The sequence below is a fragment of the Rhinolophus sinicus genome, chromosome 2 (assembly GCF_057876585.1).
Source record: "Rhinolophus sinicus isolate RSI-liver-muscle chromosome 2, RSI-T2T, whole genome shotgun sequence".
NCBI lineage: Eukaryota > Metazoa > Chordata > Mammalia > Chiroptera > Rhinolophidae > Rhinolophus > Rhinolophus sinicus.
The window spans coordinates 44,465,495-44,493,159 of NC_142502.1; the positions used below are offsets into that span (position 1 = coordinate 44,465,495).

Sequence of the window (27,665 nt, forward strand, 5' to 3'; positions counted from 1 at the left end):
TCAATCATTTATTCATTCAACAAATATTTATTGAGAACCTACTATGTGCCAGGTACAGTTCTAGGTGCTAAGAATATAGCTGTGAATAGAATAGTCGAGAATCACACTCTTGTGCAGTTTAAATTCTGGGGGGAGGAGGAGACAATAAACAAGCAAAGAATGTATTAGATATTTGGATTTATAATATACATATTGTGGTATACAGTGATGCTAACTGCTAGAGAGGACAGTAAAGCAGGGAAAAGAGACAGGGAGTAAGAGGAGTGTATAAAAATTTGAAAGAAGGTGACGAGGGAGGCCTCACTGAGAAAGTGACAACTCAGTAAAGACCTGAAGGAGAATGGAAGAAAGCTACACAGGAAAAGCAAGTGCAAAGGCCCTGAGGTAGGGCCTTTGATTTCCTATATTTTCTCTCTTGATCTGGATCATAAGCAACTCGAAGGTAGGAATAATGTTTTATATGTCTTTAGAAATAATTTTGATTACTTTTCACTGTATAATTTTTTTTACTCTTGAATTTTGTATCACTTGTAAATAAATTTTTAATTAGGCTTATGCCTCAGAAGGAGGATTCACAGCATAGAGCTGGACACATACCAGGGTTCAGTAAATATTTGCTGTTTAAATATTTGCTAATGACATATTTAAAACATCAGGGTCCATTTTGTTTTTGAAGGGTTGCTAATCCCATAGCTGTCCTGAAAGGTGATTCATTGACATCCCGGGTTTGTTTACTGCCACCCGAAGAGCAGTAAAAACTGGTCCCTTTCAGACCAGTTTTGACTGTACAATTCCCACCATAAGATGGACTTCTGCTTTCTAGTTACATGAGATGACTGCACTTGTCACCTTTTTTATTAGCTTCCTCCAAGCCCCTGAAGGCTCTTCTCTAGAGAGTAGAATTTGTGACTTTTTTTGCTTGTTGTTTAGGGAAGCACTTCTAAGGTATTCACGTTTGAAGACCCAGGGAGAATGTAAACAGTGGTCTCTGTAGTGTGGGCAATGAAAGTGAATCACATGACAAGAAGTAGTTGACAGAATGTAGTCCTGTTGCAAGTTGGCTCACTTGATGCTTCCCTTTGCCCTCCCCTTCACCTGTGGGCCCCCAGATGCTTGCAGGAGATTACACAAACACTCAGCCATCCCTTCAGAAAATACTTTTGTTTCCTGACCGGCTGAAGAGCGTGTTGTATGGCATATCCAATTTCATAGCTGTAGAAAAATTGTAAGAAAGAAAGGAAAACTATGGTGACCATTTAAAAATAATAGTTGAAATATTTGTGTTGGGTAGTTTCCTGTTCATTTTTACAGGATCTAATCAATTTAGGTGATGAGGTCTCTTCTGCAGAGCCAAGGGGTTAACAGACACACACAGCCTGGACAGCAGTCTGGAAAGGAGACAGCAGAAGTAGAGACTTGGATGGGGGAGGAGGGCCAGTTGGAAATTAGAAGCTGAAGGAGTTTTCTGTTGTGGCAGAAAAGAGTACAAAGGTTGTTTGCAGCAGTGGGGCAAGTTTGTTACCAAGTGCAGGCAAGAGAAGTATTAGAGAGCATTCATTTGGCAGGCAGGCAGTGGAGAGGCAAATTGAGTTATCTTTCTATAGGCAGTGAAGATAAATTGGGTAGGAAACTGCTAGCCCCACCTCTGCTCTGAGGGAGAGCATTTCAAAATGCGGGCTGTCATGTTGTCATTGGCTTGGATACATGGCTCCAGAGAAGGTGAATTCATATTTTTCAAGATTTGTCTTAGAACAATAATTGATGTACATCGTGATTTTAGGCACAGTCAGCTCTCAGTAAATGTTTGTGGTTGAAATTCTACATGGATCCAAAATATGAATTTAAAAATCCACCATGGCCGGCACCACCCCTTTCTCTGTATGGTATTTGAAGTGTGCTATGTACAAGGCCTGCATCGCGCAAACCTTCAGGGTCTTTTTCTTTTTCACTCCCTCCTGCCCTCCCACTACACCTGCTTCAGAAGGAGCAGCCACCCCCGTGCTTTCTTCCTTCCCCTGGCTCCTAGGTATCCTGAGGCATCAGCTCAACCAATCTAATTATAAGAGGAGGCTCATTTTCTTTTTCATTCTGTCATGTTGATTCAAAGTTCTATTTTTGCAGATCAAACTAATAGTACCTGACCTGTGGGCTAACTGCTGTGTGGGCTAAAGGCTAGTTTAGCAAACCTTGCTAGTTCAGCCAGTATATCACAGAGCAGAGGGCTGTGGCTGTCTTCTGGCAGGCATAACGCTCGAGGAAATTAAGTCCTCTAAACAACCTGTAGCTGTTAAGTGGAAAATGTCACTAGGACCTTTTTTCAGTGCTTTTAAAATCAGGCTTTCTTTTTTTTAATTATTATTGGGCAATAGTCCCACAGAGCAAAATTTTTAAAGTTTAAAAGGTGAAAATTCTCTCCCCCAGCTTGATTCCATCTTCAGAGGCAACCATTATAGCCATGTCTTATGTTTCCTCCACACACGTTTTATATGTGGACAAGCACACATGAAGTAGCCCACATCGTGATAATTTCTCTTTCCTCAGTACTTTGCCGATAATTTTTATCTGTGTCTTCCCCTTGTGCTGTCTGCCACATGATAGTCCAATCGCATTCTTTGAATCTCCTTCCAGATACAAACATCTTAATAAGTACGAGTGCTTCTGCCTGGAGGGTAAGTAAACGACTTTATGTGATGGGGGCTCCGCAAGCACATGGGTGTCACACTACTATTAATTTAAACCATATCTTGAACGAGGTCCCTTCGGGTCATAAAGTGGGGACTCCAAGAAATGATCTGTCTTCTAAGTGTGTGGCATGTTTTCTCTTGTTCCAGAAACTAGAATGAGCCGAAGCATTCCTGTGGAGGTTGATGAATCAGAACCATACCCAAGTCAGTTACTGAGACCAATCCCAGAATATTCCTTGGAGGACGAATCAGAACCACCTGCTCCAAATATAGGGAACATGGCACCCAACAGCTTGTCTGCGCCCCAAACCCCTAACTGTTCCTTAGGAGACTTTGCTCGGGCTCACCCACACCTGAAACTTCCAAGTCACCAGCAGCCTGTGTCCCAGCAGCTCACCTGCCTGCGCATTCAAGGTCTGGAGAGTGAAGACAGCTTCTGCAGGAGATACCCCGACCCAGGCAGAGCTGTGCCCTCAGGCTCTTCTGCAGCCAGCAAGCCTAAGCCCGAGTCTGTGGTCGGAGCCCTCCCCCCACAGCATCCGTTTTCATTTATGGAAAAACGCAATCAATGGCTGGGATCTCAGCTTTCAGCAGCTTCTCCTGACACTGGCCATGACTCAGACAAATCAGACCAAAGTTTAACTAATGCCGCAGCAGACTCCTCCAGCAATAGCCAAGAAACTGTGCAACGGCCCCAGCCCCAGCCCCACAGGAACCGAGCAGCCCCAGACCTGCCTACGATAGACACGGGGTATGATTCCCAACCCCAGGATGTCCTGGGCATCAGGCAGCTGGAAAGGCCCCTGCCACTCACTTCTGTGTGTTACCCCCAGGACCTCCCCAGACCTCTCAGGTCCAGGGATTTCCATCAGTTTGAACCTCAGAGGTATCCAGTGTGTGCACAGATGCTGCGTCCCAACCCTTCCCCACACGCTCAGTGGAACTATCATTACCATTGTCCTGGAGGTGCCGACCACCAAGGGCCACGTAAGTGAACTTTCCCTCTTCTGGACATTCTGGGCTGGGTAACTAAGTAAGCAAGAGCCTCGTGTCAATGCCTGGTCATCAGCAGACCAGCGCAGGCAGGTCAGAATACAGGAAGGGCATTCTGCTTCCCATAGAGCTTTTCATGGGTAGTTGGATTTGCAAGGGGCCTTAGGAGAAGGCTTTATCTTAGCCAAAAACCTGTTCCACTGGGAACCTCCTTCTCTAGGAAACTTAAGGACAGAACAGATTCCTCTGTCTAGGTTAGTTTAACGGAAACCTGCCCAGAGGCAAGGAGATGGGCCACAGGACTTCGGAAAGCTTGTTTATTATCTTAATTCTTGGGCATCTCGGTTCTTCCTTCTCTGCGTGCTTCTTTCCCAACTTAGATTTGGCGGAGAAAGGGGCCTTCAGTCAAAAAATCAGAAGGTGCCTAGAATGTCATTGAGATTCTGGATTCGTGCCATTATATGGAGATGAAATTCTCCTGTGATTCTGTTGCTTAAACCCATTTAGAGACTTGAGCCATCCATCTCTACCGTACATTCTAGCCACACCCGAGGCCTGGCAGGCCCCCTAACTTGTCTAGCTATTTCACCTCTCCAAGCATTTGCCAACGCTCTTCTCTCTATCCAGGATGTTCTTCCCCTTCTCGGCATTTGACCCGGTTCTACACCTCTTCTTTTTCTTTAACAGCATTATTGAGATCTAATTTACATACTGTAAAGTTCACCGTTTACTCATTTTAAGTGTACAGTTCAATGAATTGTAGTATATTTACAGAGTTAAACAACTATCACCATATACATCTTTTAAAACTTAGCTCAAGTGTCCCTCAGGGAACCTTAGATCTGCCCTCCTTCAGGCTCTCTGTTTCCTTGTTTTCTGCCTGTCAGGGCACCTAATAACCAGTGTTGCATCTACTTATGGACTTCTCTAACTCTCCTTCCAGAATGCAAACTTTGGCACATCAGCAAAGATGTATTTTTAATTCACAATTCCCCAGCATTTAGCACAGTGGCCAGCATATACTAGACTCGCAATAAATTATTTCTGAATGAATGAATGAATAATGCACATTAGTGCATTAAAAATCTCTGAAAGTGATAAAGTCTTAGATTGAGATAACAGGTCCATCACAATTCTTGATGAAATCTCCACCAAGGTCCCAGGAATGTAACTATAGAGCTTTACAGATCAAACACAAGACTGTGAGATATGATACTTTTCTAAGCAAATAAACACTGTAACAAAGCAGTTCAAATGGTATAAGAAGAGTCTGACCAAAAGCCTACTGCCTACCTTTAAAATAAATTATAGAAATAATTACAAATGGTGTAATCAATCACAATTACTGTATTGTACAGGCATACATAGTATTAGGTTGGTGCAAAAGTAATTGCGGTTTTTACAAGTATTTTTAACCTTATAAACTGCAATTACTTTTGCACCAACCTAATATAAAGCTTCCTAAAGTGAATGGAGCAAACAGTAATTAATTTTTTTTGTTTTTTATTTTTTTAAAAAGGAAGGAGGTAGAGGAATTTAACTTAGAAAACACAGGTAAGGATGAAGGTGAGATTAGGAGTAAGGCCAGATGTAGAAACAGTAGGGATTGGGAAGAAAGAGCCCCTGAAGCCTAAAACTAGGATCCAGGCTGTTGGAAATTGGGACATCAACTGATGGGAGTGGAGGACACCACTGCCTGCTCTGGGTGCCCAGGACTAGGATGGGTGTGGTGGCCAAATTCCTTAAGTGTGACTCACAGAGAACATGAACCTTGGCAAGGTCAGGGTTGATTTTGTTTCTCAATGATTTCCAGGGCAGAAGGGAATACTTTGTGAGAATAATACTATAAACTACTTTTTTAATATTTACTATCTGCACTTAAAGATAATTTTTCTTATCATAACAGTAATATTTGTGTACTTTCAAAATTGAAATATGCCCAAAAGTTCAGTTCCTATTTCCATCGCCCAAATATAATTCCTTCTTGAGTTTTTGACATATTTACTTCTGTTTCTTTTTTCTTTGCATATACATTTCATGTAGATTTAAATACTTTCCGGTGACATCCAGTGCACATCTTCTAGCATCATTTTAAAGTGCTGCAAGTATTTCATCAGGTGGACCTACCAAATTGTTTTATTCTCTATTGTTGGACATTTTTAGTTGTTTCCAGTTTTTTATCTAATAAGAAATGATATGACAAACATGATGCACCTAACGTTTTATCTGCATTTCTGCTTAATTCCTTAATAATATATCGAGGGTGTGAATACTTAGTCAAGGGCTTTGTGATACTAAGTCCCAAGCAATTGCCCATATCTACTAATAAGAGAAAGCCTCATGGTGCCAGACAGAGAAAGCATTGACTCATTATAATATGAGGGTCCCAGGAAAATCTTTCTACTTGAAAATATCTTTCCTGTTGAAGCCTAAAGTAGCACCATTAGCAGTCCAGTCTTTGGAGGTAAGCGTTGCCCTGTCTGGGCAGACTCTTTTAAAATCCAAACACTCCTCACTGGGAGCGCTTTTAGCCTCTAATACCTCATGACCTGTTTTCTTTCAGCAGGTCCCTCTCCTTGCCCTCTATAGCATTTCCTTCTACTGAAGGGGAGGGGAGACAGGAGACGCTTAGGGTCCTGGGAGTGAAGAGAGGTGAGGAAGGGCAGAGAGGAGAGCACTTACACAGGAAAGGGAAACAATTCACAGAAGATGTACAAATAGCCAATAAGCATATGAAGCCAGGCTTTACATGACTACATTTAAGAAAAGTTATATATGCTCAATTTTTAAAGATACCTTTTTGCCTAATTAGGAGTGCAAAAATGAAAAACTTTGAACAACATCCGGTGTTAGTGGGGTTTTGGAGAAAGGAACACTCCCATCTACTCTTGGTGTACTATGTTTCCCCAAAACTAAGACCAGGTTTTATACCGTATTTCCCCGAAAATAAGACTGGGTCTTATATTAATTTTTGCTCCAAAAGACACATTATGGCGTATTTTTTCATGTACACAATCTACATTTATTCAAATACAGTCATGTCATCTTCTTCTGGAACATCGTCATAACGTACTAAATGCGTCTGACTGGCTGACAATCTTAACTGGGGCTTATTTTCGGGGTGGGTCTTATTTTCGGGGAAACACGATAGAAGTGTGAATTGGTACAGTCTTCCAGAAGGCAATTCTCATTATTTATTCTTCTTTGGCCCAGCAGTCTCACTTGTAGGAATCTCTCCTATAGAAACATTGAACAAGCATGTAAAAACACATCATCAAGCATGTTTATTAAAATATTGCTGCATTAGAGTAAAAATGCAAACTAAAATGCCTGTCAGTAAGAGGACAGATAAGTAATCTGTGATTTGCTTCTACAGTGGACTATGAGGCCCCTATTACACAAAGTAAAATACACATTCTGCCATAAAAAAGATTAAGTGGGACAGCATGCAGTCTTGGTCCCATACATATTACCTTTAAAAACCATGTTTAAAAACTATACATTAAAAAATCAGGCCCCAATTATTAACAGTAATCATAGAAGAAAATGGACAGGGAATTAAGAAGAGATAGAGAGATTTTTCTTCTAACTTTATATGCTTGTGTTAAATTTGTTATAGCAAACAGGTATTACTTTTATAATTAAAAAGTAACTAAAAGTTAGAAAGAAAAGTAAGGGGAAATGAGTAGGCAGGCTCACCCTGCCTATGCCTTGGCCCTGGCTCCTGAGGGCATCTAATCATAGGGTAGAGGGTCAGGGTTGGGTCTGTTTTGTCAAGGAATCCCGGTGCTTGTGGTTTTTCTCTGGGACACTGCAAGCCCAGTATATTTCATAAGGCCTCCAATAGCAATGGCTCCCGTGAAGGCTGCTGTGAGATTAAATGAGATAATGTATTAAAGACACTAGGAAAGTGGCTGGCTTGTAGTGAGTCCTCAACATTTTTCTTCCTTATTAAAAAATGGTATTAAACGAGTTTATGAGCCACTCTTAGTTACTATTATTTAAATATTATTTAAATTAAAATCCTGCAGCCCAGCCGTGGAGAGTGCCCCTCTATTTCCAGATCTCTCCTGCTGGTACAGATTTTAAGTATTCAAAGCAGGTGTGCAAATGCTTAGTTTCATGGCAGGGCTATAACTGCACTTAATTGCCAACAAAACCACTTCAAAAGAGCCATTCACCTAAGGGATGCTCGTGCAGTTGGAAACCATGGCTACGTGGTTTAGAAGAGCATTACTTCTTCATCCGCTAATGAAAATATAAATAAATAATGATCCCCGTGCCTATAGCATGTCTTAGCCTTTGCAAGTTAAAGCAAAAATGGTTACTGGTCACCCCTTTCATGTTTAAAAAAAAAAAAAAGTTTTCAAAGCAGGTGAAACTGAGACGTGGGATGAGTCTATGTTTCCTCCTCCTCCCACCACCCCCTGGAGAAGGTGGCCTCCAAATCCTTCCAGGGATCACCAGGACAGAAATCATGGCTATGCAATCAAATAAAACCTATGAAGCAAATAAATTGTAAAAAAAAAAAGAACATATTAAATCTAAAGAGCCCTTATCTTTACTATAAAATTCTTGCTTTCTCTACCAAGAAGACTGAATCAAATAAAACTGGACACATGCTTACTGTTGCTCACGTGGACTCCAAAAAGTGACTATTTGTGTGCTAGAATGCATGCACAATTAAAAATAAGGGAGAAACAAACCAGATGGAACAATGATCAAGAAGGGAGTTGCTTTTCAGGAACCACAGCTGCTTACAGCTGTGAAAGTTCTTCTAACAGTTTATGTTGACCATTTGGTTTCCTGGCTAAACTGCATTATGCCGTGATTTTTTTGACAACTTGAAAATCAGATTTTATTATCTCTCTCATAAACTCTTTTAGTACCATTCTTAATAAGGAAGAAAAATGTTGAATGTTTTGACTGATAAGTGGAAAACCTCATTTAGGATTTGGTTTACAAATTCCAAGTGGTAAAAACCCAGTAATATGAAGACTGTGTATACGCAGGCCAAAAGAATCATAATATTGACAAATTAACACACTATTCTGGACATCTCTTTATGATTGTGTAAGATTTTTATTTTTGTTTTATGATTAACATTGTCTCAGAATCAAAGTTACCATCCTAACAAATCATTTGTCTATCACATCACCCACAACCTTCTTATTCTTCATCTACAGAATAAACTCTCTTGATGGAATTTTAGGCACCAGGGACAAGTCAGTGGGGGAGATATTTTGGGGCAGTAATTTTTAAGTCTACCATGTAGGTGGCTGCTGATTTGCATGCCTCTCCTCACACACCAACGCGTATGGGTTTGTGTTTCAAAACAAGACACCCACAGACACACAGATTTTCTTTCTTTCTCTCTCCATTTATTTTGAGCTACTTAAGGGAACTGAATCCTATTTATCTCTGTTCATTGAGTACCTAGCCCTAGAAGTTCAATAAATATTTGTTGAATGAATAAAAAGAAATCTGTTCCCTACTTTCTGGAAAAAGCAGTGATCCCTAATCATGAGTAGAGCCTTTGTGATATCAAGCCTTGGAAAGTCCATTTTTAATTGTCTGTGGGAGAGGGACAGAATGGAGGGAGGTCAGTGGGTTTTGGAAACAGAACTTGCCCATTCATTTATCAATTTATTCAATAAATATTTGCCCAGTCCTATGCTAGGCACTGGGTATACAGTGGTGAATACAACACATGGTCTTGTCTTTGTGGAATTCACAGTCTACTGGGGAGACAGATAAGTAGAAATCAGCAAACAAAATAACAAAGTATAAGTGCTATCAGGGAAATAACTGGGTGTTAGAACAGACATTAATAGATGGGGTGGCCAGAGGGGCCTTTTTGAGGAGGATACAGTGAGCTGAAACGTAAAGGATGAGGGGATCTAGGAAGCACGGAGCTTGGTATAGTTAAGGTACCAAAAGCAAGCCACTGGGTCTGGAGCACGATGACCAGGGAGAGAATGATACGCTAGAAGGTGCAGATGCAAGGGCCATGGTAAGGAATTGGGACCTTATTTTAAGTTAAACTTATTCAGGAAAGCAGAAAATTGAATCCATACTCCTGAATAAAGAACTTAGGATTGTACTTGGCATGTAACAAGTACTCCATAAATGTTAGCCGTTATTATATATGTCAAACCCAACTAAACTAGCAAGGCTTGGTCAGATTAGTAGAATGGAATGATCAAAACATGAACAATGAAAAGATATTCATTTACCTGATAAGCACAGTTTTAATTTAGCAACTTTTCTCCACAACCAACCAAATTCCAGACAAAACCCAGTTAAATTCCACTTACAAAAGGGAAAGCTTATGTTTGATTGATCCCATGATATTCAGTATTTCTTTGTTTTAAACAATCAAAGGATAGCATCGAGGGCTATATTGTCGGTACCCTAATTTTAAAAATAAATGAGGTGGATCATTTCATCTGCTCACATAAACTGGTGTAAGTTTTTACCACAGGTGGCCATTTCAGAATTGAAAGTTTCAGCTAATCAAACACTTAGCCCACAAGACTTGGTGATTTTAATGATAAGATTAGTTGCTATGAGACAAAAACATGTTGTTTGGGAAATAATGTGTTAGAAATCATATGACCTTGATTTAAAGGCTTTTGATTAACAACACTAATATCCGCTTTCTGGAAAAGAAACAAACCCTATGATTAGAGTTTAGTAGCCCTTTTAAAGCAAATAAAACATCATTAACCACTTATTAAAGGATATGGGAAGCAAAACTTGCTTCGAACATTAAAAACATTCAAAGCCACTAGCCAAGTTTCTCCTCTTTTACCTTGTCTTTCATCTTCCTACTTTAAGAGAGAGACACTGGGGGAAAAAATAACAACAACAACAACAACAAATGGGCAGCAGATGAGAAATAATCTAGAAAACCCAACACCGAGCAAGCAGATTGTGCAGTCCTAAATGGCTTCTCTTGTGTGTGTATGTGGAGTTGGCTTTGTAACTATTTAATCATCATTCATTCATTCATTCACTGGGCATACCCTGGTGCCATGACTGCTTGGAGACATCATGGCAAACAGACATGGTGTGTGCTTCCACAGAGCTTGGATGCTAGAAGGGAAGACAGACAAGGAGTTAACAAGAGTCATGCTTACTTACACAAACACATGATAAGCGCCATGAAGAAAATAAAATGGTGAGAAAGAGGATGGGATATGGCAACTGGATCAAAGGGTGGGGCCTCTTTGAACAGGTGATATCTGAGCTGAGCCCTGAGTGACAAGAAGTTGATCTGTAGAGATATAAAGCAAACTATTCTGGGCAGAGAGGTTGGCAAACTCTGGGTCCGAGAGGTAAGGACAAGATTGGGGTGTTCGAGATGAGGAAAGACGGCCAGGCTAGCTGGAGCTTGGTGAGCGTGTGAAAGTGTCCTAGGAGATGAGATGAGGAAGGGCAGAGACCCCGTCATGCATGGTGGATTTTAAGTGCAATGGGAGATCTCTGGAGGGTTGTATCCACAGTTGGCTTTGTAAATGGTCCATGCATGCAAGACTCATTTCAAAGCAGGGCTGGCCCCTGCCTGGTGACCTGATAGCAGTGGCACTTTTTTGCCCTTTTCTAGCTGGGGAAAAGAAGCAGCAGTGGTGACCTGACCTGTTGGCCTGAAAACCCAACTGGCAATCTGGACACCTTGGAATATATCTGACCTGCCCCAGGAAGGCTATAAAAGCAAAACCTATGTAGTGTATCTTGTCCTAGACCAAAAGGATTTTTACGGTCCTGTCTCCCCATTCTTAGAGATGCCCTCTGAATCATGGTATCCTTTATCAGCCAGAGGGCTGGGATAGGCCCAGGCAGATCCTTCTCTCCTCCTCCCCTTTCATAATACCATGAGCAGGCCTAAGCATAGTAGGGCAAGGGTTACAGTCAGGGCCAGAAGACAACCTGGGTTGGTGGGGATGGTCCCTTTTGCCAGAGGAAGCATGACAGGGAGGACCTGGCTGGTGTCACGGGTCAAATCAGACAATAGATTGAATGCAGGGAATCAGACTACGCTTGAGAGACTGGCTTGAGCATTTTTCCAGGGTCACCCAGCTAAGTTGCCTGTGTCCAGACAGTGGAGACCTAGAGGCAGCCACACTAGTGAACACACACATTATTTGTCTTCTGTTCTGTATTTGAGGCCGTTGTTCCCCTGAAAACTTATATGGCCCCTGTCTACTTGCCAAAGTAAGAATACAGTTAATTCTTAGCCACATTCTTACGCTCGACATTCTGGGTCCAGTGCACCTTATCTGTTACTTTCTTGCTTGCTTGTGAGTTTTATTTCCCTGGAAGTATCCTACCTACACTGGGAAGGCTTGATTATTACTTTTATAATCAGAAAAAAAGAATAAAAACCAATAAATTTTTTTAGAAAAACAAGGTTCCTTCTTGCCCTACCTAGCTTTGCCTCCTGGATCATCAAATTCATTTTGCAGAGTGACCCACTTGGCTCTCTAGTTCCCTCAGAGGCTGGGCCCACCCCTAAGGCACATCCCCTCCTCTCAGAGTTCCAACACTTGAGCCCCTTTGGGCCTGCACAATTCCCTCAGATCCTTCCTCTCTCACCCTTACTGGGCTCCCTGCATCCCTCCTCCGGCCTCAGTGCTCTTCTCTCCGCTGATCAGACAGGCTGCCCTCCGTCCCTTGGGACCTTGCTGCTCCTGGGCTTGGCTGCGACCAACTTTCTCCCAGCTTACACATTAACATAAGACACTGCCAGCCCTGGCTGTGCGCCGAGCCCTGCCTTCTTCTAACTGCCTGGTCCCAACTGCACGTACGATTTAGCAAGAGAGGACCAAGAAAGTTGGGTGGTGTTGCCAGCTGGTTGGCTACTTCCCAGAAGTATGAGCCAAGTTTTAATTCATTTATTTCTCCATAAGAGAAAGTGCATGTGTGTACTTGGAAGGAAAGGAAAGAATAGTGATTCTGTGTCTGTCATGGGGACAATTTCTCCTAGCCTTGGGTTCTAGAAACTTGGGGAATTATGGTTGGAATGGTGGTATGGGAGAGGTTCTTCATGGTTGGATTATCCTAAGTATCTTATTAAAATAGGGACCTGTCTGAAGCTTTGCACTTTTAAGTTAGAACACCGAACTCATGATTTCACAGATGTTTTTATTTAGGAATGAAAAAAAACCAGTGACTCAATTTAATGAAAACTATCAAGTAAATGATAGTACAGAAATATGGCAGACATCATGGAGGCGGTAACCGATATCTGGAACCCTTAGTTGGTATCGAGACAAAAATTTGCACTGAGTTTACCTCTCTTTTCACACAAAGGAGTCAAGTCAGTTTTCCCTGTTCTCTTTGCTGTCTTCACCTGCAGATGGCCATGACTACCCTCGAGCAGCCTACCAGCAAGTGATCCAGCCGGCTCTGCCTGGGCAGCCCCTGCCTGGAGCCAGTGTGAGGGGCCTGCACCCTGTGCAGAAGGTCATCCTAAATTATCCCAGCCCCTGGGACCAAGAAGAAAGGCCCGCACAAAGGGATTATTCCTCCCCTGGGGCCCCGAGGTATCAGTAAGTACAATGTGGCCAACTTGCAGACAGTTTTAACATGAAAAAGCATGCTGCCGATGCAGTCACGATGTATCAGAACTCTGTTGGTTTACTACCCAGGTTGGTGGCCGGGTCACACAGTGCGACCCTCCACATAGACGTTGCAGGTCAGGAGGAAATGGAAGGTGGTTGACAAGAATCTCTTTACCAGACATATAAAGCCACTGATGACTAGTCAAAATTCTCTTGAAGCAAATAAGATGCTGAGTCACACTCCTGCTTTTACTTTCAGATCACCGGGTCTTTTAACCCATGAAATTAGATTTCTTATTTTTATTATGACTGACTTCCACCTCTAGGGAGTTCTTTTTTATATTCCTCATTTCTGTAGACCTGTTTAAAGCCATTTCTTACTTTGGAATTTTAAATTTCAATTCGTTCCCAATAGAAATTTAAAATAACCTGTTAGTTTTGTGACAAAAGCATTCATACTTGTTGAATGCCATTATCTGGTCTTTCCTATACTTCTTCCAGAACAACAATTCTGGTTTTTCTTGATTCAGTTGTCGAACCCTTTAATCATTTTTCTCCTCACTGTTCTCCTTTGACTCTTCCTCAGGTTTTCCTTTTCTCTTAATTTATGGATCTAAAATACATAGGAAAAACTCATAAATGGAGCCTCCTAATTTATGACAGGAAAGAGAGTGAATGGAATGTTTGCTTTGATGAAGGCACAAATTTTATATACCACTCAAAGTAAAACTGTATTCTTTTTTTTACTAGGTAACTCCAGTTTTGCTTTTTTTATTATTTTTTTATTTGGGGAAAGGGAACAGGACTTTATTGGGGAACAGTATGTACTTCCAGGGCTGTTTTCCAAGACAAGTTGTTGTCCTTTCAGTCTTAGTTGTAGAGGGAACAGCTCAGCTCCAGGTCTAGTTGCTGTTGTTAGTTGCAGGGGGCGCAGCCCACCATCCCTTGCGGGAGTTGAGGAATCGAACTGGCAGCTTTGTGGTTGAGAGCCCGCGCTCCAACCAACTGAGCCATCTGGCACTGGCCCATGTGGGAATCGAACAGGTAGCCTTCGGTGTTAGGAGCACGAAGCTCCAACCACCTGAGCCACCGGGCCGGCCCCAGTAAAACTGTATTTTGTTTTGAGAATAGAATGAGATATAAAGCTCTTATTAAAGCAGATTTTTCAGAAATACAGAAATTAGTAATTAGCTTAAAAACTTTATTGAAAGAAAAAAAGCCCACCCTCTTTACAATGAGGGCTCTTTACAAAAGCCCACCCTGTTTTCCCCTTTACTCAAAAGCCCACAAGCCCTCAGATTTTCTTTCCAGATAAAAACTTTATTTTTTAAAAAACAAAATCGCATAGGGTTTGAATAATGGAATTAGGCAAAAGGTGATTTACAACCAGATAAGTATTGTTGCAGAAGAAATATCTAGAATTCTAAGAAAGCAAATAAAATTTAAGCATCTTTATGAAACATGTTTGATATTGAACAGGAGAGGCAATAGTAATTTTTAAAATAAACACTTATTTTGAAATAATTTTAGATTTATAGGAGAATTGTAAATAAAGCACAGAGTAATTACTTCTGTAACATCAGTGTAAGCCTGCTATGGTCTCCTTGGATTTATTTTTATCATTTTAGGATAATGAAAAACAAGGTCAGGTATTGAAGCTAATTCTCTTCCTACTGATAATTTGAAAGAGAACCTTAATACAGGAAGTTTACTCTGTCATTAATCTTCATGATACTGTTTTTATATGGAAGTTTTTGAATATTATGAAGGCCTTAACATTTCTTTATCAAATGAGCAGTTATCTTTTATAACTAAGCAATTTGGGGTATAAAGGAATTTAATGCAAAAAGGATATGGAACTGGATCCCTATTAGATGAAGGCATGTTTTATAGGATTTTTTGGTATACACTAATAAAAATAACTTCCTCAAATATGCACATTTTAGAAATATAGTGTAGTTGAGATTCTGTGTAATTTTATTTAAAATTTTATTACATAAGACTTTCAGAATCTCTACTCTTTTGGGTAAAACTATGAAACCACAAGCAACAATCTATAAAAACTTGGCATAGACACATACATTTTGTAATCAAAACATTTTTTTAAATTTAAAATATAAAATAATCTCAAATACACAACAAATAGCAAACATCCACGTTCCCACTACCTGGATTTTTAATAAATGTTTACATAGTGCCACATTTGCTTCAGAGCGTTTTTTTTAAAGAAATAAAACATTACAGACACAATTGTAGTCCCCTTATCAGTTAGGATTCAGTTACAGAAAACAGAAACAACTCTAGTTATTTGAAGCAGAAGGAATTTAATTTGGGACCTGGGTGCTTACAAAATTGTGGGAGGTTGGAAGAGCGAGCTTTGGACTGGGCTGCTTCTAGAAATGATCCCAGAGCAACGTAACAGAACAGTCCACCACGAGGCTGCTGCCTCTGTCACCGTCAGAGGCCGAGATCAGAAAGCCACTCTGGAACGCTCCATTCTAGGCCACATTGCCCTAGGACAATCCAGGATCACGTAGCCACCAGCACTGCAACTATTGGATCCATTTTGTGCCTGCTAGATCTGCACTGGCCAAAACTGGATGCCCATGCCCTGACCTTGACACTGTGAAGCTAGTAATGGGACGCTGGGATGCTTCCTGAGGAACTCAGCACCTTTTGACGGCTCTTACAGACAAAAACCACAAAAGTGACAGAAGCATGGTTTCCATTTCCGTCAGCCTTCTAAATCTCTCATGATTGAGTCCGACTATTCTTACAGGAATACTGATGACTAAAACAATGATAAAGATGCCGTCTAGCCATGTGGTAGAAACTTTCGTAAAGGGTTTTCAAAATCAGAGTTTCATCCATCTAGTAACATAAATATTTTTAAAACTACATGAGCTTTTCTACTTTTTGATACATAATTAAATGTTATCTATTACGAGCTAAAAGTCCTATTTTTTTATCCAAATGCCTATAACACCAACCTTGTATGTCACCCGTTATAGTGTTTTCCTAGTGACTTTATCTGCCCTTGCAAGAGATTTGTCTTCCCAATTACACAGTTCTTGAATCAAGAGATCAAATCCTGCTTCCCTCTTTCACCCCTAGCACAAGCCCTTACTGATGGCAGCGGCCGAATTGTTTGCTCATTGACTGTAACTCCATCGCGCAACCCTTGTCCCTCTGGCTCAGAAAAGAAATGGAAGCAGAGGAGAGAAATAGCTCACCAGTGTCTTCCCATAGCTCTTAACCATTTCTGTTCTGCAAGATGTACCTTGTGTTAAAAATGAAAATTTTATTGTAAATGTATTCCTTTCCAGGGACCAGCTGTTTCACCAGCCACCTAATAGAACTGGAGCTCCCAGGGATTCCTTGGAGTGTCCTGCAGACTTGAGACCACAGGGTCCCCAGGCTCCATCCCCAGCTGCTGTCCCTAGACCTCTTAGTAACCCTCCAGCCAGAGGAACTCTGAAAATAAGCAATTTGCCCGAAGAATTGCGTAAGTTGTTTGCAATGTTGTTTTTTTCTTTCCTTCTTCTTGTCCGGTCTTATACTTGGAGAGTACTTCGTGATTATTCATCCGTAACCTTGGATATTTCTCATATACAAATTTCAACAAAATTACCTTTTGCTGAAAAATGTAAGCAGCGTTTTGTATGAATGAATGTTTTTAGTGATTCTAACACTGCCAGAGATACTCACAAACTGCTTCCCACTAGATTTTTCTTAAGCATACACTTCAACAACAAATAACCCCAGTGCTTTTTCCCTCTTCTAAATGATGCTTCTCAGCGGACTTGTCCCTGGGTAAATTGATCGGATGATCATGTGGTATTGGCCGGGGACCTAGCATCTCACCATAAATTAGCAGCAGCCATAGAGAACAAGGTCATTTCCTGTAGGAATGAGCAATCTTTTGGGGAAAAAGTGGTCTCACATTCTCCATACTGTCTTACAACCAGATGCAAACTAAGCCTTTTATTTAAAGAAACATTCGGCTAAGTATCAGGTGATGATTCGTTTTCCACATTTTTTTAGCCAGAAACAGAAATGTTGAAATATCACCAAAATGTTCTCTTGCTAAGGTTAGCCAGGACAGTAAGTTCCAGAAATCTTAAGAAAACAGCCACTGCTTGTTATATTCTGTGGCGCTTGCTAGAGAAACTCAGGTAATTCTAAGAAGTCCTGTCCAAATCTGGGCACTGCTTTGAACCAAACTTGAAAATGAAGCCCTTTCCATTTGCTAATTCCTATTGTGGATCTATGCTCTTAAGTCAGTTAGGACTCGAAAGATTTCTGTTACAAAGATCCTTTGTTGTTTTGCAGTCATAAAAATGTTTTTAATCTTAAAGTCTTCCACATTTTAATTTGAGCATTTCTACAGAATGGATACTACCCTGCATAGGATATAGTTCTGGTGTCAATTTATAGATCACATTTATCTTACCATAATCTACAAAGAGAGTCCTAAAATTCTTCCATAGGAATTGGTTGAATATTAGGTGTTGAGAAGAAAATAACTTGGGTGCCATCAATATGTCTGATTGCTTGTAATGAGCCGATATGACCATTGTACACGCTTCAATTTGAAAGGTGTGTTTCTTTTTTTTTTTTAACAGAAAATACATATTTATAAGAGGTGTGTTTCAAAAACCAAGACTGAAGCATGCATGAATACAGACAGATTCATATTTTCTCTCCAGCTCCCCTTTCTTCTCCACCCTCTGCCCCAGGGGCTTTCTGAGATTTAGCGGATCTCTTCCAGACTAAAAACCAACAGACAGAGATTATTCATCTAGCACATTAACACGCTAGCCAGACAGTTTCCCCAAGGCTGAAGCTTGAGGAAACATGGGTTCTCCTGCTGCCTGGGTCAAGTGTGTGAGCACCCTTCTGTCTGTGCTCTAAGCTGACCTAGGGAGAAGCGAGGGAGTCAGTGATGAGCGCCCAGAGGCAGTGTCTGTCCTTCCAGCTGCTGCAGTTTTACTACCATTTCTCAGTTGTGCTTTCGTCTACTCCAACTTCCTGGCCTTTCCCCTACCTGTGACTGGATGCGGGGAGGAGAGGGTGGGAAACCACTTGCCGTCACCCCCTCTTGCTCGTTGTCAAGCAAGAGTTCATGGCAGCTAGAGCATCATGAGATCAAAAGAGGACAGACACTGCAGTTGGTCCCTTCCTAAAACTCAGCTTCTTGGCCTGCTGTGCGAGCATTCCTTAGGCACAGGGCCAAGTGTCTCTAAGAAACCAGGTGGCGAGGCGCCTGAGCTTAAGGACCCACAGGTTCTGGGTGATGGATTTTTCGTTAACACTTCATGGGGTTTTTCAGAAGGCCTCCTTGGCCTGACTCAGACTGCCAGCATTCTCCCCCGTGCCTCTTCTTGCCATGCACCTGCGCAGTCTGCATGCCCTTGGGCAGACCCCCTGTGGCCTGCGGGTCACTGTCCCAATGACAGTAATCCACACTGCTGCGGGCATAACCCAGTCCAGAGGTTTCCCTTCACTATTCTTGAAAACAAAAGACATTGCATACTATTTACAAGTGTTGTTCAGAATGCAATTATTATTTCACTAGTTTCTAATGTGAAAAAAATCTCTCTTAGGGAAAGTCTTTATCACTTATTCTATGGACACAGCCATGGAGGTGGTGAAATTCGTGAACTTTTTGTTGGTAAATGGCTTCCAAACTGCAGTAAGTATTTCATCCAAAGAGAAGACTGAACGATTAAAGTGAGTACTAGGAGAAGAAAAACAAAACAAAAGGAGAAAAAGTATAACTACTTGTTGATGTTTTAAACTATAGTATTTGATGTATGTGGTTATGAACTAAAAGCTTATGACTTTAGGTAATTATTTTCTAGATATGAAACTATCCCGTCGCCAACATGTTTTTCCTGCATACTTTTTGAGTGATCCCGAGTACCTCTGAACAGCCAGAAGGGTGTTAATGCCGACCACATACGTAGTTAGTCCCTGGCCTGAAGGAAACGCCAGCCTTTTGCTGCACTTTGGGCCGTTCCCCTTTTTTCATCAATCATGCCTGCTTTGGCTGTGCTTCCTGCGATGCAGGAAGCTGCAGGCTTTACCAGGCCCCCTGTTTATTTCACAGAGTCCTTTGTTGGGCACTGTGCTATGAGGTTTGAAGCAGCATCCCTGCAGCCTGGGTCCCCCACCGTGCCTGGATGCCATTCCACATGTTGGACAGCAGACACACTTCTCGATAGGGACTACATAGCCAGGTTCTCGGCTGGTCTAGTCTAGTTCTAGGTGAGGTAGACACCCCGACCCTGCAGTTCACTGTGATCTTGGCTCAAGAAATATCAGGAAGCACACAGGCCTCAAGCACCCCTGCAGTGTTTTGCAACAGCACCCCTTAAACCTGTGTAAGTTTTCCTTTAGGATAAATAAAATTCCACAGGAGCCTATATGGAGGACGGGCTTTACTCAAACACTGAGATCACTTCTTTTCCTTCCCAGAGGCTTCCTTGGGGGATTTAGTGACAGTGAATTCTAGACAGTGGTGAAAATTTAAGGGAAATAGCTATGAATAGGAATGTTGAAGGATAAAGAGGGAATACTTCGTAACTAAACGTCAATTTTAAAGATTACTTGACATTAACAGGAGTTTTTATTTGAATATTTTAATTCTATAATTTTTTTTTTAAATGGGAGTTTCTAGAAATTTTTAAAAAGCATCCCATTTATACACTCCAACTTCATTACTACATAGAGACCAACATTTCAATTTCTCATTTCTGGAATAAGAAAGCACTGCGGTAACCATGACATAAAATCAAATTATAGGACAAAAGGCCAACATTTCCGAAAATATCTCAGTTTTGGTGATTTCCAAATAAGCATACTGATTGCCCTTGGACAAGAAGACAGGTTGTTGTGACCCTAACAATCGGGCTGCTTGGGCACAGTTGAAATCTCTCCTTACCACTCCTCACTATGAAGCCTTGTGGTAGAATGACAGAGTCCAGTCCTGACAGCTAAGTTACTAGATTGATACATGAAGATCCCCTTAGTGGAGAAAAAACTTAATGGGTAATTTAAGGAGAGTTTTAAAAAGGGACTATTTTCAAAGCTCTCGGTAAGTTTAGGGGATTCACAGGGAATCGTGCTCTGTCCTGGGACAAGCGAAAACAGGTTGCTGCTAGCATCCATCCGTCTAAAGAAGCAAGGGACCAGTGGTTACTGCAGCCTGAAGAGGGCAGCTGTGTTGGTTTGCTACGGCTGCCGTAAAGTACCACAGGCTGCGGGGCTTAAACAAGAGAAATTTATTTCCTCACAGTTCTGGAGGCTAGATGTTCAAGATCAAGGTTTTGGCAGGATTGATTTCATTCTGAGGCTTCTTCCTTGGCTTGTAGATGACCGTCTTCTCCTTCTGTCTCCACCTGGTTCTTTCCTGTGTGCGTCCTAATCTTCGTTTTATAAGGACACCAGTCGTTTTGGATCAGGGCCCACCCACAGGACCACTTTTACCATAATTATTTCTTTAGAGGCCCTATCTCCAAATAGATTCACATTCTGAGGCAGTGGGGTTAAAACTTCAACTTACAAATTTTGAGGGATACAATTTGGCCCATAATAATAGCTACGTGGAGAAGTCGGCCTGACAGAAGCTGTGGACTTGGGCAGAGATATGGAGAGACAAAGGGAAGATATCAAGCACACTGCGCCTCCCAGAATGTTCACCTCAGCAGCAGGGAATAATTTAGGTGCTGGGATAATAATACTAATAACCAGTTATTGAGTACTTACATCATGCCTGGCATTATGATAGGCCTTTTCCATGTTAACTCATTTTAATCCTGACATCCACCCTAGGAAGTAGGCTTATTAACCACATATTACAAATGAAGATAATGAGACTTAGAGAGTTGTAGTAATGTTTCCAAAGTCATGTAAATGGAAAGTGCAGAAGCCAACAGTGGAACCAAGAGTAGAGCCAAGTTGTCTCTTCTCAGACCCAACATTACAGTGCTTCTGTCTTGTATGACAGAAAGGGGGTTACTGACACAGTCCCAGAGAGCTACCAAAGCTTTCTCAAAGTTACTTGACGTAGTCAGTGGTCATCAACGCTTTAAAGTAAGACATGGTCATCCAAACCAAAAGGAATGCCATTCCATTTTCGTGTCCCATTAGTGAAGAAGCATAGTCTGAACTCATATTATGTACTGTATGTATTTGAGAGTTTGGTGTACACGAAGCACAATCTCATTCCATAAGAAGCTTAGAACCAGACTGAAGAGATCAGGCAGGCATACGTGAGACATTTAGTAAATGGAAGAATGTTATAATGTGTGAATTGTCCAGTACCACTAGTGGTCACGGTGGGGTAGAGTGTGGTGGGGTAAGCAGGAGGAAGTCCGTGTACCGGGACGATTCAGAGAGTGGGGAGGCTGTGTCGTGCTTTTAGGGTGCAGTACAGGGATACCCATGTGGGGAGTAAAGTAGGCAGGGCATGTGAGGGAGAGAGGTAAGGCTGGAGCACAGATGGCATGGAAAGCTTGCTGAATGATTAGCACTTAATCAGTCCTAAAAATTGGAGGGCTATTTAGGACGACTGATCTGGGAGCAGTGCGGCTAAATCAAATGACCCTTCCTCAGAGACACTCTCCCTGAGTCACCCATCCCAGTAGATAGTCCCCCTTCCAATCAAGAGCACCTGGTACACACCCACTGTTCTCTGGTTGCAGGACAAACCTGAACCCAAGAAAGGCCTTCTTATTTGGTCTTCTGTAAAACAGAAAATATCTGGCTTTTTTCCCTTCCAACATTCCTTCAAAGACTTGATATTTAATATTGTCTATTCAAGACCCAAGAGTTCTGCTTCTTGATTTTCATCGTAAACCTTTACCCCACCATCTCAGTAATTGTTTTTGTGACTGTTCCTTGGATTTGCTCCAAGTTTCATACAATCCTTTTTAAACATATAGATTGAAACTGGACATAATACCATAATAATGACCCGGCTAATGCAAGTAAAGTACAATTGTATGTCAGTACTCACACACCATGCATCCATTAAAATGTTCCAGAATCACGTTTGCCTTTCAAATTACAGATATATATTATATAATATATATAATATATAATGTAGTATATTGTGTATATATAGATATATATAGTATATTGTATATAGTATATTAATGGCTTATATCCAACTTGGTGATCTATGTCTCTCAGATTTTTAAAACATAATTATTGTGTAGGCAACGATACATTTTGATGCATACCATCACTATATCCTAATTATAGATATTAAATACTTAAATGCCTGCTAATGTTGAAATAGGGCACATTTTAATAAAATTTTATTTTGTTTTTTAGACTTAACATGCGCCTTCCTGCAAAATGCATTTATAACGTTTTCAGTTTTAAATGTACATAGTATCTTGTGTTTTAGCACTGCATCTAGAGAAAGCTTCTCATTAAGAGCCACCTCCCACATCTTTTTCTTTTTCTTTTTTTTTTCTTTTTTTTAGATTGACATATTTGAGGATAGAATTCGAGGCATTGATATCATCAAGTGGATGGAACGCTACCTTAGAGATGTAAGTACTTTCCAAAATTCTGAGCTCAGCTTCCAGTGAGAAAGACAATGAGCTTATGAAGTTATTTTATGAAAGAAGCACTGGCATACCCACCAAGTCCAAAGCTGAGAAAGTCCCAACAGAGCCTCCCTTGTTGGCAGCAGTGCAAAGAATTGGAAAGGAAAGATTGGGTCGCCTTCCTGGACATGCACAGGCAGGAAATAAATGGTCAACCCAGACACAGGTGGTTGATAACAATCAGAGCAAACAATTTTTTGACTAGAATAAGAAAGGAGGAAAGGAAGGCAGGAGTGGGAAGGAAGCGGCAGAATTCAATTTAATCTGAGGCCACCCCAAGTGTTTCGTAGGATTGGGCTGAAGAGCTTTCCCGGGCACTTTGTGCTTTAACAAGATAGAAATTGATTGCTGCCAGCGTGTCCATGTCGGCGCTTCGGCGGCTTCTGGCTGCTTCTTTCGGAGGGAGCGGTGGGGGACAGAGTCTCAGCAGGCTGGGGTTGTGTGGCTTTTCCTTTTGTCTGCAGCCTGATGTTTGCTTTGTGCTGAAGGGTCGGGTCCTCCTGATTGCTGACGCACGTGCCACAAGCCTGGCAGTCAGGAGTGCAGTGCCTGGCAGCTCAGATCCAGCTGCGGGAGGGAGGGGTGTTCCATCACTGGCGTTGCTGAGCCTTTCTGCCACGATGCAGAATCACTTAGTGAATCAGGCTTTCATTAGACATTTATTAGTGGTGGTTGGTTGTGGAAGATGGTGGGCAAAACCTCATCCATTTAGGAGAGCTCTTCTTGGAGCCATTTGCTCTGCGCGTTTGAAGGGAACCAGGGAGGGAGATGGAGGGGAGAAGGGGAGACAGACATCTGCCCAAGTAGGGGCCAGTGCCTTTCACTTTCCCTGGAGAGCGAGCCTGGCCCTCCATCCTCACGTGTGTCAGGGAATGCTTACAGCCCTGCTGGTCAGGTTCCAGCCTGCCATCACCAAATGGACCACACTTTACACTTTCATAAACATGCTTTCTCCTTCTCATTAACAGAAGACAGTGATGATAATCGTAGCAATCAGCCCCAAATACAAACAGGATGTGGAAGGCGCGGAGTCGCAGCTGGATGAGGATGAGCATGGCTTACATACTAAATACATTCATCGGATGGTGAGTGGCGAGCGCACGGCAGCCCCTTGCTGGCCCTTGGAGACACCGGTTCTTTCTTCTGTGAAGGCCTGTCCTTCACTAGAGACCACCTGAAGGGGCATGATGATGCGTGAAGAAGCCCAGGCAGGGAGGGAGCTGTTGGCTCTGCTCTGTCTCCCTTTGGGGCTTTGGGCAAGCCACCGCACCTCTGGGATTCAGTGTTCCTATCAGTAACAAGGGGAGTTTAACCTGTGGTCTCTAAGTTCCCAGGTTCTGGAAAGCAGCTTGGCCGTTTACCAACAAGTACGAAGTCCTGGGAGGGGTGGGAGACAAGGCTGGAGGCTCCTGACAGCGGGGCTCCTGCGTCTGTATCATATCCTGTGCCCTGCCCGTGCAGAGAGGCGCAACAGCCTAGTGAAAGGGACTCATGCCGTTGTGTGGGAGAGACTTCGCTCAAATTCAGCTTGCTCACGTATAGGTGTGACCATGGGCCGGCTGCTTAAACCTCTTGTGCCTCCATGTCCCTATTCCTAAAATGAGTCACTAACACTTATCGTGCTGCTGTGAAGAGTAAATGAAATAAATGTGACGTGTACGGTATGTATCAGATGCTCAATCAAGGGAAGCAATTGTTCTTAGCTCATGACAGGTGAGTGTCAGTCCATTGCGACACTAAACTATGGGCGCGGTCAAACTAAAACCAGTGGGAGAAATTTATAGGGAGTTAGACATACTCAGCATCGGATAGAACATTCTGAAAATATCACCCTTCTTTGGAACTGGCTGTTTTATGGGTTGGCAATCATCCTGCTTTCCGTGATCATAGAAACACGATGGAGACAGTTCCTGATTGACTAGGATGCCGGACTAGACTTGTGACTTTCAGACTCTCCTGTGGAGTCTCTCTTGGGTGCCTGTATGTGCTGGGGGTGCAGGTGCTCTGGGCCTCCCACCCCAGAGCTGGTCTGCCTTTCTCATGCTTGTTTGTTTACCAAGGAACCTGAGATTTAAAAAGGCTTGAAAATTACTGGACTAGTACTTGTAAGCTTCCTTTCAGCCCTAACATTGCACGGCGTGGGGGAAGGCACCTGGCACGGGCAGAAAGGACCACTGACTAGGCCAGGAAGATGGGGCAGGAAGCAAAAGTGGTCCAAGTGGAGTAAGCAAGCAGCACAGGGCAGGAGGGAGGCAAGTAGTCAAGGGATTTGCCGCTTTACCTTGAGGGAAGCTGACTTAAATCACATCTGTGCTGTGGGTCAGAAGCACAGGAAAAAGGTAGGGTGGGTTCCCCATCTGGGTCTTTAGGGTCTCTGTCTCCTCTTCTACCAAGTGCCAACCACTTATTTGAGCTCAGAACCAACCCAAAGTAAAAACCGAGACAAGGTAGTACAGTCGAAGAGTAAGGCCAAGCAGTCAGGAGACGGCTCCCTCCCATTCCATCCTCACCCAGTCTGACAGCCCAGAAAAGGTACCATTTCTGCCCTAAAAGGTCACACCTGTCTCTGGGTGCTGCCATCCCTTGGCTGTCTGCTGCATGTCTGCATGGTCCCAAAGCACTGGATGTCCTGTCTGCATCTCTAGGAAGTGCCAGTAACGGGAGCTGACAGCTGATGTGTGGGAAGGGTTCCAGGTCCCTGCCAGTTTCTAAGGAAACTTGTCAAGCTCTGTTGGTGTGTGGCAATGCCAGGCAGTACTACACAGCTCAACCCCAGAGCTTGTCTGCCTGTGCCCAGCTATGAACCAGATTGTCCAAACTTGGTTAATTAGGGCAATGATGGCTTGGGCCCTTGCTCATCACTAAAGGAGTTGAAGAGGCCAGATACAGACGTGCCTTCTGCCTACCGAGCTGCCTGCCTGGTCCGCTCCAGGCCGCAGAAAACTGCAAGACAGAGGGAGTGAAGAGATGCCCACGAGTAACTGCATCACAGAGCCAACGACTTCACAGAAAGCCAGTCTATCTGGAAATATAAACACGCACTGCTGCTGGCTGGCTGGCCCTTCCACAGATTGAGTAGCTTAGTGAACAAATAAAAATTTTACAGTATATAGTGTCCTGGAAGTCAGAAACTAAATGCAGTTCTTCACTTTTAACCTATAAGCCCTATGCCCTTCCTTTCATGTGTTTGTACCAGTGTGGTTGTGCTTTTAGTTGCACAGTACCTGGGTCATTTTGAAACATGCTTTTGGTGTTGCCTTCTGATTTGTAAAGGGAGGTGGTTCTGAGAAAGCACCCTGTGGAGGGTTTGTGTGCGCTGTATGGATGTGCGTGTATGCAAGTAAGTGTGAGTGTAAGAGTGTGCTTTTACAAGCGGTTTCTGTGGTGATTTCAATAACAAGTCATCACCACTGGCACATTCTTCTCGGTTCTGTTTTTATTCCCATGCCCGAAGAAGACGCCGCGGTAATAAAAATCAATGGGAAGATGAAATAGTTGGGAACACATCATTCCTCATCTCCGTGTCATCAGAGGACTGAAAACTTTGTACTGGTCACAGGATTTGGAAGACTCTGACTCCTCTCAGATGAAAATTCTGGTTTTGATAGAGTTCTTGGCAGTTAAATCTTTTTGGACCACTGCAGTGTCAGAGCCCATTGGAACTGGTGTGGAAAACCTACAGCTTGGCAGACAGAGCTCTTCACAGCTGACCTCCCGGCCTTGTCTTCCACTCCCTCCCAAGCCTATTCTGTGCGCTAGCTGCGGTGCACTGCTGGCTGTTCCCGACCCACTAACATGCTTTCAGACCCCCACACATTTGCTCATGCTCTTCCCTCTCTGCTGCGAACGTTCTTCCTCACCCCCATTTTCCCGGCCTGACCAAATTCTTCTTTCGGTATTCAAATGATACCTCCTTGGTAACGGTCCTTCAAAGCACTCATGTGCAATGGATGGCCCCCATTTTGGGCTTCCACAGCAATTTGTTCATACTTTTCGCACTGCACTGTGGTTGGCAATTTACCTTTCTGATTGATTGCTAAACTGCTGGGTTTATGAGGGTAGGGATTGTATCAGCGGTGTTCTGGTAAACTGGTTCTCCAAAATGAAAAATAAGAAAATCCTGATTGGTAGCATTTGTCAATTTCCATGGTATAACTACTCGCACCCTGGCCAATTTCAAGCTACCAATGTGAAGTCCCTGAACACACAATCGGGAAGAGGGATGCTTATGAGGCTTTTGTGAGCTGATGCCAGCCAGCTCAGTAGACCCTGGAAGGTATCCTAATCCTTGAAACCCAAAGTCTAGCACAGAGAGTGACTTTAATAGGCCTTCAATGAAGGAATGAGTGCGTGGCATAGATGTGTAATTGGGAGAGCTTAAAATTATAAGTGCGTGGCACTCAAATGAGGAAATCAGAATAAAGATACTGGACAGGCTTGCATGATTGTGGGTACCGTTAACTCTTCATCTTCGTTCCTGAAATTAAACCTTCAATTTGTTCTGTTCCAGATGCAGATTGAGTTCATAAAACAAGGAAGCATGAATTTCAGATTCATCCCTGTGCTCTTCCCAAATGCTAAGAAGGTAAACAAACAAACGTTAGAATTCAAGCTCTGCTTTGTTTGGCATCTGGGATTTTAAGTGGAAAATCTTGTCAACTCTGTATCTCTTCTTAGAGATAACAGTGTTGCCAGAAAGATCAACAAGTTGTAGCACTCAGTTCAGCAGCGTGAATCGGGAAGGTTTTAAAGCATTATCTGATAGCCCATCTCTGGGCCTAATTGTTCAAACAGCGGTT

General features: G+C 42.5%; 2 protein-coding genes across 7 annotated transcripts in view; one reads left to right on the forward strand and one right to left on the reverse strand.

Annotated features, from left to right (window-relative positions):
- Positions 1 to 27,665, reverse strand: part of LOC109449076 (uncharacterized) — a 112,928-nt gene that overhangs the window by 19,201 nt on the left and 66,062 nt on the right. The gene's annotated exons all lie outside the window — the stretch shown is intronic.
- The window catches only part of TRAF3IP2 (TRAF3 interacting protein 2), a 39,889-nt gene that overhangs the window by 9,427 nt on the left and 2,797 nt on the right, over positions 1 to 27,665 (forward strand). The window contains exons 2-8 of one of the 4 annotated variants that reach the window (XR_016020198.1): positions 2,832 to 3,671; positions 13,039 to 13,231; positions 16,570 to 16,748; positions 18,850 to 18,976; positions 22,741 to 22,809; positions 23,835 to 23,951; positions 27,377 to 27,407. Coding sequence is in view for 3 of the 4 variants with exons in the window: in XM_019734943.3 (XP_019590502.3) it covers positions 2,840 to 3,671; positions 13,039 to 13,231; positions 16,570 to 16,748; positions 18,850 to 18,938; positions 22,741 to 22,809; positions 23,835 to 23,951; positions 27,377 to 27,451 (1,554 nt within the window). In the remaining variant the exon portion in view is untranslated. Of the gene's footprint in view, positions 1 to 2,831; positions 3,672 to 13,038; positions 13,232 to 16,569; positions 16,749 to 18,849; positions 18,977 to 22,740; positions 22,810 to 23,834; positions 23,952 to 27,376; positions 27,452 to 27,665 lie in introns of those variants that run through there. The other 3 variants (XM_019734943.3, XM_019734945.3, XM_088795509.1) reach the window with 3 other exon arrangements.